Genomic DNA, 14,588 nt, shown 5'->3' on the forward strand with positions numbered 1-14,588 from the left:
CAAAGGGATGTAGGCAAAGGCAAGAACAACAGCCAAATACATTCCTTCTAAGTTGGATTGAGCTTTCGACTGGGAGATGCAAGTTGATCTTTGAGAGAAGCTTGTCTTCGTAAAAGAAACAGCAGCAACCACGCTCTATCCAGACATGATTCTCTTGTCTAGGTACACGAAAACCATCTTTGAAGTTAACCACACTGTGCCCTGGAAGGACAGGCTATCAAATCTGAAGAAAGCCAACTACCAAGACCTGACTGATGAGGTGATTGTGAAAGGTTGGTACGCAGCCTCATTTTCCATTCAAGTTGGCTGCCATGGATTTCTGGCAACATCAGTGCATCATTTGCTGGTCAGAGTTCAAAGGTCCCAAGAGGGGAACTAAAATATTAATGAAAAATTAAAGTGGTGCTTTGGCAGACAGGTGGTTGAACTGTGCGCATTTTATCCAACCCAGTGATTTCTCGAAGACACTATTCTGAAAGTGCTAGCAGAGCTTGTGCCCTTCTACTTGCCTGTTTTTTATGAAACCAGATCTGAAGACCATTATTAAGGTTTTTCTTGCTAATGTGTCAAACAAACTATTAATTTTCACACTGCACTCCATCTTCTCTAAATCACATGCTAGCCAAGGTGATTGCAAGAGAAAACCTATATGTTACAATGATAAATCACAGAAGCACATCTATTTGTTAATGGTGGCTCTGTTTTCATACATAGCGTGGCTTGTAACTGATTTCAGAGAGACAGTGTCATCTTGTCTAGCATGCTAATTTCCCATCAGTCTTGCATCGGAGACTGGCGATTTATCCACAGTCTGCTTGCACAAACAAGCTGGGCTCTCAACTTGACAAGTTCCATCCATTTTTAATGGGAAATAGACACACCTGTGAAATGGAGACATACTACAGTTTCCAATTGGATCCAAGGCAAGCCTGCTTGTAGTGACAATAGCCAATTGTGGCCACAAGATGGCAGTGATGTAAAGCAGGGGGGCAAACAGGAGAGAAGCTTTGTGACAGATTGCTATTGAAAGATGACGTGGTAAGATTTCTTTCCCCTTGGTATATTTTGATTGATGTTTATTTTTATATTTGACTAGGCTTTGCTTGTCCTGACAGAATGCCACTGGTGCAGTTTAATGTTGCACTCAATGTAATGCTACCCACATGCTGTAATACTAATCAGTAATTTCACAGTGGCACAGAAACCAAGTGGAGTTGCACATGTGCACTCTGAACACAGGAGGACAGAGGAGGGAGACAGACGGGACTTTAGTTCCTACTTCCATAACAACATTTCATCTTCTTCACCTACAGAAACAAATGCTTTTGTTTGGCTTAATTATTCTACATATATGGATGGATATCACTTTACAATCAGTCAAACAATCTATTTTATTACCATTTGCATGGTTTTAAATTCCTTTTTATAGCTACTTCATTTTTTTTCAAGTTATTGCATATGTGTAAAACAGTTAAATGGGAAGAGTGGGCTCATAAAAAACATTACCTAACTGTCTACAAAGATGGGCTTGGAATGCACTGAAACAATCCCATCACCAGTCCAAACCCACTTGAAGCAGTGACATTGAATAGAAGCTTCTTTTCAGTGATGGACACAAATCCTGTGTTAATCAATGTCTGCTGTCATTTTTTGGGGGGAAATTATTTTAAAAATAAAATTATTGTATACATAAAATTGAATGGAAAATTGAATTAAAATTCACCTTGTAGCTGTATAGAAAACACCTCAGAGAAGTCACACACTTTATGCTTATCCAAAAACAAGAACAAGGAGCTAGGTGAACTGCAAGACAAACACCTAATCCCAAATAGTTGATTCTCTTCATCTGGATGTAGAGTTTTCAGTGGGAGAGACGTTTCGTCACTCATCCAAGTGACTTCTTCAGTCTCAGCTGACTGCTGGTTTCCCCAATTTTATAAACAGTACATTTGCACAATGACTGAAAATAGCACCACTGAATGAACAATGGGCTGTGAGGTCAGTTCCTGTGATTGCAGTCATTCCCCAACTCTCTGTGAATGGTACTCATGGCCATTGATCAATGAGCTTTGATTTGTGATTGTTGATCAATGCTCATGACAATTTGCATATTAATGATCAAGGAACTGACTTCTCAGCTCAATGTTCATTCAGTGATGCTAGTTTCAGTCATTATGCAATGAACTGTTTATAAGATTGGGGAAACCAGCAGTCAGCTGAGACTGAAGAAGTCACTTGGATGAGTGACGAAACATCTCTCCCACTGAAAACTCTACATCCAGATGAAGAGAATCAACATTTTGGGATTTATTTACCTGGATAACTGAGCATGCATCAAGACATAAACATCTAACAGCTAATTGTAAAAGTACAAACATGATTTTAGATGAAGCTTTGCTTTAAACACCATGATCCTCAACATGTGTCTTGGAGTATGTCTGTCTGTTTGTGGAACATGTCTGCACTAATGAGATCTTTTCCTGGACCTGGCAGGCGTTATCCAAGGTCTTCTGTATTTATTGAAGGTGGGTGTCTCTGTGTGTGTATGTGTGCCCCACGTCTTGTGTGGGTGTGCTCTGACAGTGTCACCTCTGGGTGTCATTCCAGGCGATACCGCCAAGGAGAGCAGCCTTTACAGCTATCCCGCAGAGCCACCGCCTGCTATTAACAAGGACACAAAGGCACACTGATGAATCAACACACACACACACACACACACACACACACACACACACACACAGATTCATCCAGCTCTGGTGCACAGGAGCAGTAAACCCGTACACTGCAGCGAGATCCGAGGTAATTCATCTTCATTGTCCAAGTTATCAAATCTGAAGAACGACAGCAAGACAGTTAGACTAGCATTAAATGTCCTCACAGCCAAGGAGACTGGCAACATGAAGACACACTCTAATTCTCTATTTTCTACCTCATTCACACACACACATATACACACACGCACAATTTCACCCTTTGAAGATACAACAGTCTCTCAATAATAGAGTACTTCGCTGAGGCAGAAAAGGGGTTTCAAATCTAATGGACTAACGGATTTCTAAAAAAAAGAAAGAAGAAAAAAAGTGAGATGAAGTGTAAAATAGAGAAGAGAAAATAGAGAAAGAGTAGCTGTGGCTATGTGCTGCCTGTCAGAATGGACAGGGATCCCTATCACTTCCTAACATCACCGGCTCGCTATTCCCACTCAGTCACACATGGCTGTTGGGGCAAATGAAAATAGTTCAGCTTGTCTTTTCTCTAATCCTCACAATTTTCCATATGGCAGGAAATTAATGGCCTTACCAGGACAATTTTTTTGTGCACACACACACATACACACACGCACACACAGCTCCATCCTGGAGCAGAGCTTTTATCATCACCCCATAAGTATCAGCGGTAAAATTGCTTAATTAAAGCATGAATGTTTAATAAACCCTCTGGCTTTGTGAAGACAGACCTGAGACAGGACATCCACTGATGAGGAGCCCCGAGGAAAGAGACAGACAATTCTTCAAGTTGCTTCATGCTGAATTTAAGGGCAAGTGAGTCCTTTGATAAAGAATAGGTGGAGCTGGTAAAGGCCAGAAACTTCACGAGCAGCTGGGTTACTGCCCTGAACTTTAAAACTGCTACTTTAGTAATGGCTGGGAGTGTCAGCTTCTGAGCTAAATCTGTAACCACAAGTATAGACATGGATTTCATTTAATTTGTATACATGCCTACTCACTATATCACTTAAGAAGCAGACTGTAGTTCATGTCCTGTATGGGAATTACTTCCACTTAGATTCTCCTTACACTGTTTACCTTCAGTTTTAATCAGTGTTTATAGGTTTAAGCATCAGAACTCTTTGGTGATATTTAAGAAAAAATACTCAGAGTATCTAATGAGTACTGATCCAACACCAGTGTTAAATCAATAGTTTTAATTCTACATTGTGAAGAAAACATTCAGAATAATTCTTTCATATGTCAGGCGACATTAAGTATATCATGAGCATTGCTTTTATAACTTTGTAATATACAATTTTACAGATACTGTAAAGTATATGACCCTAATAAAAAAGTCTAAATGAAAACAACTAGATCATGATCAAATATTTTTCTTAAAATGGTCTATGCTTTTCTCGCTTTAAACATTTGATATGTCTTCTATGTTCATTGCATTTTTTATTTACATTATTTATATTTTGCACATTTTACACAGTGGCCTATTGGGCTTGTGCATTTACTGAATGGATATGAGTCAGTATTAAAATAATTTAAAACTGAACAAAGGAAAATAGAGACAGCCTTAGCCTTCTAATACACTGTAAAAAGAATAACCCTATTCAAATAAAAAAAAATGATGTCCAATTGTCACATCCAAAATATTTGACTTCATAGAATCCAAAATGAGTCACTTGATATGACCTGATACTTTTATGTTGATATAAACAATATTACTAGACTTGACTGAAACTTTAAATTTTGCATTGATCCAAATTGATTTTTTTACATAGAACCATATTTTAATTATTGAACCAAGCTAATATATTGAAATTTAACCAACCTAATGTATTCACATCGAACCAAATTAACATGAACTAATATGTTTGTGTTGAAGCCAGGTAATTGATTTACATATATTCAAACTATATTTTTTACATTTCATTTTATTTCAGTTCAAAAATGCTCTGCATTTCCTATAAAAAAGACAGTTGGCCAACCAATTATTTCTAAATTATTTATTGTTCCAAACCATTTTAACTATAATCAATAGAGAGGATTAGTAATATACAGATTTAGTGCTACGGCAGAAATGATTAGAGAAATGTTTGTTTTATAAAACCTGCAACCTTTTGAAAACCAGTATAAAACCTGCAATCTTTTTAGAACTGGTATAAAACCTGCAACCTGTCTAAAACTGCAACCTGTCTAAAACTGGCATAAAACCATTATAAAAACTCTTTTTAAACCAATTTGCCAGTACTCAAAAATGTTTATATGTGCACTGTGCCTGTACAATGTAAAAAAAAAAAATCTACACATGTATCAATGAAATCAACTTAAATCTCCCTTTCAAATGGGTGTTCTTATAATTTTTGAATGTAGAATATCACTGCAGGCCAACCAAGAAAAATAACCAAGCACACATGCACACGCACATACACATGCATGTGCACATACACATGCACACATGCATGCAAATGCGAATCTTAGAGGTCATCTTGTTAAAGTCAAGCTCCATCATAATCTTTTGAAGAGCCTCAAAGGTGAACCTGAATCCTCGTGGATATTCCATATTAAGAGCATAACAGAGTCCAAAGACCTTTGCCACTCCAGCTGCCACAGAAGGCAACTCATTCAGGACTTCCACACCATCAATGATTATCCCGATGTCTCGAGGCTGATGTAGGAGGCTTGAGTTGTCCCTGAAGACGAAGAGTGCCATGGTGGTACTCTGCAGCTCTTCCTCAGCTTCATCTTTCTGGGATATCTTGAGGTAAAATATGGAACAAAATGTACAAGTGAAGAACTGAAGTCTGGCACACCTGATAAATCTTTGACCATAATAAACTACTATTTTGATAGTTGTTTGGTCACAGACTATTAGAACAATTATTTGACTAATCAGATTGTGAATTGCATAATCATTAAATTAAATCAATGGCGGAACATTTTCATAAATGTTCCACAAAGCCCAAGAAAAAAAAAAGAAAACAATACAGAACCCTAAGATATTAACTTGATGAGTTGATTAATCATTGCTGTCCTACATTAATCACTGCATTTAATAGCAGAGTTGTCAAATTTACATCAAGAGACTGCATCTCATGTAGAGACAGAACAGATATGGACATACCGTGTATTCTTTTATCAAGTCCTCAACACGTTCTCCAAGGTAGATAATGAGAGATTTAAGTATACACTCCCTCCTAATGTCAGCATCAGCATCCTGCAGGAACAGTTAAAATTGTTACTATGCAATATGGAGAGTATGCTGCGTGAGAGGAATTTTTTTTCACCTCTCTATCCTCATGAGGTGACTAATGCCCCTTTTCCACCGACAAATCGGCACGGTGCGCTTGAGAGCAGTTCAGTTTAGCGCGGATGAACTCGCTTGTTGTGGTGGAAACATAAAGCAGACGTAACTGGGAACAGGGGTGAACCCATCTAGCTATGAAAAGTCGTGTGCAAAAGTCTTTGTCCGCAACGTCACAGCCCGAAGAACAACAACAATCGCAATATATGTGTGTTTTTGTACTTTGCTCCGTCTGTGGTTCATTTTGATTGGTTTGATTTTTGGTTCTTGTGGAGGAAGTGGCCATGGTCCAAAGTCAATGGAGTATGGTTGCTGGGAGTTTTTTTTTAAAGCCTTTTGTGGGAGCGCTTCTATATCACATCACGTGGGCACCACACACACCCGGGCCAATCAGGTGTAAAGGCGGTGGAAAAGCATCCGCAGGGGGCTAAAGCGAACTGAGCCACACCGTGTTCTGTCGGTGTAAAAGCGGCATATGCTTTCTTGTCCCTAAATAAAAGTTTATACGTATATATGTATGTATGTGTATCTGGCGAGTGAGAGTGAAAATGTGTCTCCAAAATAAATTTTGTTGTAGTTGTGCTCTGTACTTGTATAATGACAATAAATCTCTTCATTCATTCAAGAACAAAGCCCACACTTCCTTTCAACATTTTAAAAGGTCACAGCCATAATCACTGACGTTACCAAAATAAAACTGTAACAGGATACAAATTCTCATTAGATACAGCGGTTAAAATGCTAACTGTCACGTTAATAGTTAATTATATACACCCTACCTGATCAAGAAACTCTAGGATTATGGCAGTTTTTGCTTTGGTTGTCCCTCCTTTCTTTCTGATTATTTTAAGTAGCTGTGGGGAGTGCTTGTCCAGCTGGACCATGAATCTGGTTAGCAGGGGAACTGCAGTAACCCGCAGAAACTCTGCATTAATCTGTACATGAGTAGACAGTGTACAATACATTTTTTTAAAGACCAACTTCCAACAAGAAAAAGTCAAAACATAATTCCAATTTCCAAACTATGATAAAAGGCATTAGTATAAAAAAGTTAAAGTTATACCTCTTCCATCTGAAATAGACCTGGCCATCTTTCCAAGAGGTTCTTGATGTCAGGCTTCTTATCCACAACCTCTTTCCTCCTGAATTCGAAGGTCCTGGCCATCAACACACAGATATTTATATGAAGAGAGACAGAGACAAACGTGCGCGCACAAACACAAGCTTGTGTCTAGAAACCGCGAGCTCACCAGAAAAATTCAAACGAAGCGGAGCACGGAGTTATACTATGAATGTTATGAACTATGAACTTATGCTAGCTAGCTGTATCCACCACCGATGCATCGTGGTAACGCTAGGTAGTTAGTTAGTATACTGGTAAAAAACGGCTTTTTGCCTAACTTGCATTCCCGACTGTGATGGTCGGTTGCTGGTAACCAGTTCTACCGTCGCGCCGGATAGCTAGCTAGCTTGTAGCTAGCAGCTACAATCATGCAAAAATTGGGGGTGGCTGTCGACCCAGCTTAAATAGGGTTATTTTCTGCAATTTTGGTAATACAAATTATAAAAGCTTTTGTAACACACTTGGCTTTACTTACGTTTATTTTCAGATGAAATTAATCAAAGATGTGACATGATGTTTCCAGCAGCCATGCAGAATAAAAATGGGTCCCGGTCTATTTCTGGTGGGCGTGTTCAAGTGCAAATCACTTTGACTCAAATTAAAGATATTATCTGTTCAACATGAAAAGAAATATATGTTTTGAGAGAAATCAAAAACTTTGCGTTGTGTCCTTTGTACAGATATTTAGTTTCATCCAAATCAAAAGTGGTATTTTAAAATGCAAAAAGAAAGGGTTTCACAATCAAATCAATGATTTTATTCTGTTTTGAATGGCACTTATTAGATTGAATGAATGACTGCATGTTAGACTTTTTTCAGTGTAGATGCATGTGTGGTATAAATATGAGAGTCAGAATTGTACTCATATGATTTTAGCTTAGTGTGAATCCTCATTTTTATAGGCAAGGAAAAGAGTACCTGTTTAGTTAGCGCTCTCTCCACAAGAGGGAAGGAGAGAAACCAACAGGGAAAGTGATTTGGTTTTAGCTTTTCATCAGTGTCTTATTTGACTTATTTGACAGTTTCGAGTTACAGTAAAAAAAAATACTGCAAACATGTAAAAAAAAAAAAAAAGATGTTGCAAACAGGTTTATCCACAAAACTGAGGGGACTGGTTAGATTAAATGGAAATTAATCTAAAAGAGACCATCCATCTTCATCCGCTTTATCCGAGGCCGGGTCGCAGGGGCAGCAGCCTAAGCAAAGAGGCCCAGACCTCCCTCTCCCCAGCCACCTCCTCCAGCTTATCCGGGGGAATACCAAGGCGTTCCCAGGCCAGCCGAGAGATATAATCTCTCCAGCGTGTCCTGGGTCTGCCCCGGGGCCTCCTCCCGGTGGGACATGCCTGGAACACCTCACCCAGGAGGCGCCCAGGGGACATCCTTGTCAGATGCCCGAACCACCTCAGCTGGCTCCTTTCGATGTGGAGCAGCAGCTGCTCTACTCTGAGCCCCTCCCGGATGGCCGAACTTCTCACCCTATCTCTAAGGGAGAGGCCAGCCACCCTTCGGAGGAAGCTCATTTCTGCCGCTTGTATCCGCGATCTCGTTCTTTAGGTCACTACCCACAGCTCGTGACCATAGGTGAGGGTAGGGACGTAGATCGACCGGTAAATTGAGAGCTTCGCTTTTACACTCAGCTCCCTCTTCACCACGACGAACCGGTGCAGCGTCTGCATTACTGCAGCTGCAGCCCCGATCCATCTGTCGATCTCCGGCTCCCTTCTCCCATCACTTGCGAACAAGACCCCGAGATACTCGAACTCCTCCACTTGGGGCAGGAACTCATCCTGCCCCAAGGATAAGCATCCTGCTCCTCCTTGAATCGCTACCTTATCGTGGTGGAGGGGTTTGTGTGTCCCAGGGATCCCAGGGGCTATGTTGTCTGGGGGCTTTTGCCCCCTGGTAGGGTCTCCCATGGCAAATTGGTCCTGGGTGAGGGACCAGACAAAGAGCGATTCAGAAGACCCTTATGAAAAGAATATCAAGGGAACAGTTTACCCTGCCCGGGATAAGGTTACCGGGGAGCCAGGCCCGGGGAGGGTGCCCGAGGGCGAGCATCTGGTGGCCGGGCCTTAGTCCATGGGGCCCGGCCGGGCACAGCCCGAAGAGGAGACATGGGCCCATCCTCCCGCAGGCCCACCACCCACAGGAGGCGCCATAGGGGTCGGGTGCATTGTGTGCCGGGTGGCGGCCAGGAGCGGAGGCCCTGGCGGACTGGCCCCCGGCTGCCAAGACTGGCAATAGGGACATCTAAAAGAGACATTTAGCAAAAAAACAAAAACAAAACCCAAACACACAAATCAGGCTCATTGTGTGATAGCACCAGAGCAAAAGGCAGGAAGATCACAGAATCATCAAATCATCCTCTGGGCAACAGAGATAGCCAAAGTGAAATGGCAATCAGTCCAGTAGTTCCATCCATCCAACTCAGGATTGCGGCGGGACCAGAGCCTATCTCAAGCATCAGTGGATGAGAGGCTACCACGGACAGACTGCTCGTCTATCACAGGCTGTAACATAGAGGCCAGAGGGTTTGAACCTGGAACTCTCTTGCTGAGAACTGGCCATAGGTATGAACATTGTCTGTCTGTGGTGGCACTGCCATAGGCTGTCAACCTATCTCATCCAATCACAGATAGGCACCATGTGGCCCTGAAGTGGCCCTGAAAGTGATTAAGAAAATGAACAATCGACTATCTGTTCAGATAATTATTAACTTGCTATACTAAGGTTAGAATCTCTGTATCGAGTTAGTCTAAAAATCGCTTATTTTTAAGGATTTTATTACTTCTATTTTTCTTGTTCTTTCTCTCAGTTTCTTTTGTATGAGTCAGAATTTTGCAGTCCAATCTGAGAACACTTTAAGTGGTGACCCTTGAAGGAAAGTTCTTCAGCTCACAGGAACTGACAGCAAAAACTGACATCAGCTGATGTTTTAGATCCAATTAAAAGTCCCAAACCCAATTTAACTCCTTTGCAGCTATGTTGGATAAAAAAATTTTTTTTTAAAAACTACCTCAGATTTCTCACTGTCTTCAATATAATGAGAGCTACTATAATTATAAAAATGACCTATTGTATTAGCTATTATATCAGTAAAAGATATAGATGAATAGTTAATGAAATGAAGTGCATAGTTTTGAAGTGAAGGCTGAGAGGAGCACAGATTTACAGGAAAGATATCTGATGTACTCACTGTACTGATGGTAATGATCTCACTGTGGTGAATCTCATGTGTCCTACTCTGATCAGTTTCAAGGGGATGAGCTTTGGCTTTTCACTCTAAATTCATCAGTTAGCCTAAATTATTAAATACCCCTCAAAAATTAAAAAAAAAAGGATGCACAGTCAGAATATCATTCACTATTGAATTAAGTCTTTATTCAGCAAAAGGACTATAGTGTTGATTATTCTGTGGTTTACATTAGAATCAGAATCAGAATCAGAAGACTTTATTTATCCCCAAGGGGCAATTAACAAACAACAGAGCAGCATAATGTTGAAGATAAGAACAGGCAATAAGAGTGAATTATTAATTAGCATTATTAAATTACTATCTTATTAGAAAATATTAGAAAAACAACCAATAAAACCAGCTCTGTAACAGCTGCATTTGTAGTTATTGAGGTAATTTTTTCAAAGCTGTGCCTAACATCAGAGGTGGAAGATAAATAAAATCAAATTAATGTTAACGACAAAAACAATTTTATAAAGTTAACAGTCTGTTTACCGTCTCAGGGCAAACAGTTTCCTTAAGTTGTTTCATTCCAAATAAAGTCTTTTTTTTTGCCCTTGCAGTTCTTCTGTAGGTTTTTCCATTTCGGTATACAAAAACTAGGAGTTCAGCTGAAATACTGAGCAGAGAGTAGATACGTTTGTAAGAGTTACTGCTGCACTTTACTGTACATCACATTGCCAACTTCACAGTAACCCTTTATGTATTTGCTTTAGACTTTCAGCACTGGGAGCTACAGAGCTGAACTCATATTCAAATAAAGAGATAAAGAGTCTTTATCCTGCTAATAATCAGAGGTAATGTTTGCTAACCAACATGTTTATAAAATAAGTGTTGTGGTCACAGACATGGGAGGTTTAAAGGCCAGATATTTAATTAATCCAGGTTACCCACAATTTCAATGTACATGCCAATAAAGGTCAGTTCTATTCTATTCTATTCTGTACAGTTACATATTTTGTGATGGCTCCAGCATTTATGCTGGCCTGTTTCATACTGTCACCATCCCTGCAGCAGCAGTATATGATGATCTAGCAGCTCTTTAACAGAAAGCAAAGCAGTAAAGCTGCAATCATACCAGATACTCAACACTCCTCAATCTTTCCAACTTGATGAATTCCAGATGTTATAACACTTCAACATACTTTGGTTAGAATTGTCAACCAAACTGACCAGACTTGACCTCTTCACACTGAACTATTTAGGCCTTCAGTATGATTAGGTTAGATTTTTTCACCTACAGTGCTTAACAGCTTGTTAGGCCATTTATAGTAAAAACAACTAAACTCAAACATTTTTGGCTCAAAATAAAAATTTGTTGTTATTTATTAGGCAAATAAATTCAAGTCACAGTTTTATTCCCAAATATTAGCCGTCACAGTGGACTCCAGTGAGAAGATGGAAATGAATCAAGCATAAGATTCAAACAGCAAAACTATTTATTTATTTATTTATTGTTCAGTAATGAAAGTAATTAAATGTATTTTGGAACCCTAATCAAAAAATTATAATGTGCTTTACTATTTTTTCTGTTTTTTTCTGAATAACAACAATAATTATATTTTAGAATGAGAACTATAACTTTGATTCACTGGTGGATCAACCATTACAGAAACATAACAAAATATTCGGGTAATTATCAGGCCTACTGTGTCATAAACCTATACTGGGTGGTGGGCTAATAAATCTGTTAAGCATTATATTTGCATACCTATTTGGAAATCTTACAGCAGAAAGGATAATACTTTATTACTAGCAGTATTCATTTGAAATCTTGTAGTTTCTGAAACTTGCTTGTTTAGCTTGTTGCTGAACTAAAATGCAATGTAATCCTACTGCAAAGTAGTTTGTTGATGAATATTAAACAGTTCAGAAATAAATGTGGTGACCAACCCCTTGCACTGCACCACTGTCCTTATACCTGCTATTAAAGAAGTGAAAGCAATTTCAACATGTTTGTCTAATCACGTTCCCTTCCCTCAGTCCATAAGAAAACACTCTCAAACCAACTTGGGGCTTTCTGCAGGTAGAACAACCTCTACACCAGAACACAGCATTTCTCTGCCATCTCGTTTCAGTTTATTCCTACCCACACGGCGCCCCTGTAGAGAACACCACACCTCATTCTCCACTCATTGTCACACAGATACACAAAATCACCATTACCCTCTGTCGCAGTCAGCCACCCACACCCAGTCACAAGGTGCCATTTTCTGGCGAGACGTTTCACCATGAATGTGTGTTTGCATGCTTTATGCAACACACAAGTGCATGCACAGATGTATGCATTAATGAATATGGGTGTAAAGAAGAGTTAATGCATTATCTCTGCTTTAGAATTCCTCGCTGCTCCTATGGAGGTGGGCTGGAAATCCCTTAGGTTAGCAACAATGTGCTTCAGCCACGCAGAAGCATGCAGAGGCACAGACACAGCGCTCACATTCATCTTCCTAACCCACAGCCGGCCTGCCAGCAACAGAAGAAAAAAGTGCCAAGCAGGAGGCTCCAAAGGTATTTCTTCTTCACTTTGTGTCCACATGTTGTCACTTTTTTAGACATTCTGGCCTTTTATTATTTCTTTAGCCATCCATCACAATCAATACACCAGACAGCAGTGATTAGGGTGTGATAAGAGTTGTGGAATTGATGAGTTGGTGATTCTGGCAGTTGAAGCAGTAAACTTAAAAAAAGGAAAGGGCAAAAATGAAAAAAAAAAAGAAAAAAAGTTTCGAGTCTGATTTCACTTCTGTCAACTTGTTATATGAATGCAGTAATCTTTATTACTGCCTTTGGACATCATCTGTTAACCCATCTGATCTCTAGCTGGTAGGGATCAGCTACCAATGGATTTATCGGGCCAATGTAAATATAAACCATACAAGTTTATTACAGCTACTCACGCTTGGTATTTTTCCATATACAAATACCCTACACTTCAACTGAAAGAAAATACAATTATCTGGAAAATACTCCTGGTTAAAAGTGGTAAGCACCTCTCAGTCTACCCAGAGACAGCAAGGAGAGATAAAACAGAGTCGTCACTGATAACGTTGGAGCGGACATTTATGAGTTTTTTGTAACTAATTTTTCCCAGTGACAGACTGACAAACCTTTCTGGGTTGTAGTCTGCATCTGACTGTATGACAGCTGAAATCGGCTCAAGGCCATCTGTGCCCCTAAGCTGAGTAAATGATTTATGAGGAGTGTTTCATTATTGGTGACAACCCCCATCCCCAACCTCTGAATCTTGGAGAACATCAAACAGGACTTTTTGGGGGGGAACAAAATGTAAACAGTTAATTTTATGGATATTTATGCAGCTGAAAGTTTTAGTCCAGAGAAGAAGACAGACCGATAAAGCTGACAAATGCACAAATCTACTTACTAATCCTTAGTAAAATGTCCCTCACGTTTCACCAGTGCAACCAACATTAGTAATTACTATGGTATTACCCAGTAGTGAGGAAGGACAGATTGATTTATTTAACATTTGTTTAACATGATCAAGTGCACAAGTGACTGCAAGAGAGTTCGAGTTGCAATAGTTACATCAGTACACACTAGCATTGTAACAAAACACGTGCCTTGAAGCAGATCCATCCACAGTAATGGTTTTTGATGAATTCTAAGAAGAAATGCAACTTTTGAATAATTCATTTTCAGATCTAGCATAACATTGCGTGGATAAATTGATGAATTTTGTATTAAGATGTTCTGTAATATTGATTTCAGACCTGAACATTTTCAGTTGGGTTACACTGTGACTGAGCCACCTCTCTGTGTCTTGGTGCAGAGTGCTTTCCATCTGTGACACCGTGTCCTTGTTTGGTTATTTTTCAAGCCTTTCTGCTTTATTAAATATTTCACGCTTGAAAATTGAAAAGCTGAAAGTGAGAGTGCATGATGTGCAACCAAGGTCACGACTCAGATGATCACATGGCATCACAGAGGACTTGCCTTTGTTGTCCTTCCCTTCAGTTAACTTTATTGGGCACTTCTGGCACTTTCTCAAATGTGTCTCTTTTGTTCAAATTGAGTCATGTGCTTTCTCATCTCTTCACATCGCTCCAATACATCCTTTAATCACTCACTGCCTCCCCTGCTGTCCACTGAGGGCTAACAAATGAATCCTTTCACACTGCCACCACACATGCACAACCACTTATTGGAGTTCTACCAAAATGGAATTTCAGGGACAATATCA

At 39.7% G+C, this 14,588-nt stretch overlaps 2 protein-coding genes across 15 annotated transcripts in view; both read right to left on the minus strand.

The window, feature by feature from the left end:
• Positions 1-14,588, minus strand: part of adgrb1a (adhesion G protein-coupled receptor B1a) — a 219,205-nt gene that overhangs the window by 152,447 nt on the left and 52,170 nt on the right. The window lies entirely within an intron of this gene.
• LOC309716920 (uncharacterized protein) lies at positions 4,394-7,966 on the minus strand. 2 transcript variants are annotated; one of them, XR_014279541.1, is made up of 6 exons: positions 7,623-7,966; positions 7,088-7,181; positions 6,804-6,959; positions 5,845-5,937; positions 4,913-5,478; positions 4,394-4,866 (listed from the first exon to the last, which is right to left on the minus strand). XR_014279541.1 is itself a non-coding variant. In XM_082551070.1 (5 exons), the coding sequence occupies exons 2-5, from the start codon at positions 7,094-7,096 to the stop codon at positions 5,098-5,100; spliced, it is 639 nt and encodes a 212-aa protein (XP_082407196.1). In that variant the 5' UTR covers positions 7,097-7,181; positions 7,623-7,966; the 3' UTR covers positions 4,394-5,097. The 2 variants fall into 2 exon arrangements, 1 of the variants encoding a protein (XP_082407196.1); XM_082551070.1 differs by having other exon boundaries at positions 4,394-5,478.

Source organism: Aulonocara stuartgranti (genome assembly GCF_965226115.1).
Source record: "Aulonocara stuartgranti genome assembly, chromosome: 11".
NCBI lineage: Eukaryota > Metazoa > Chordata > Actinopteri > Cichliformes > Cichlidae > Aulonocara > Aulonocara stuartgranti.

Bases quoted from the DNA above. Each gene is read 5' to 3' on its own strand.
- LOC309716920 (XM_082551070.1), bottom strand. The intron at 5,938-6,803 runs GTAGGGTGTATA...CTGTTCCTGCAG, and splicing joins TCCTAGAGTTTCTTGATCAG to GATGCTGATGCTGACATTAG. The intron at 5,479-5,844 runs GTATGTCCATAT...TTTTACCTCAAG, and splicing joins ACTTGATAAAAGAATACACG to ATATCCCAGAAAGATGAAGC.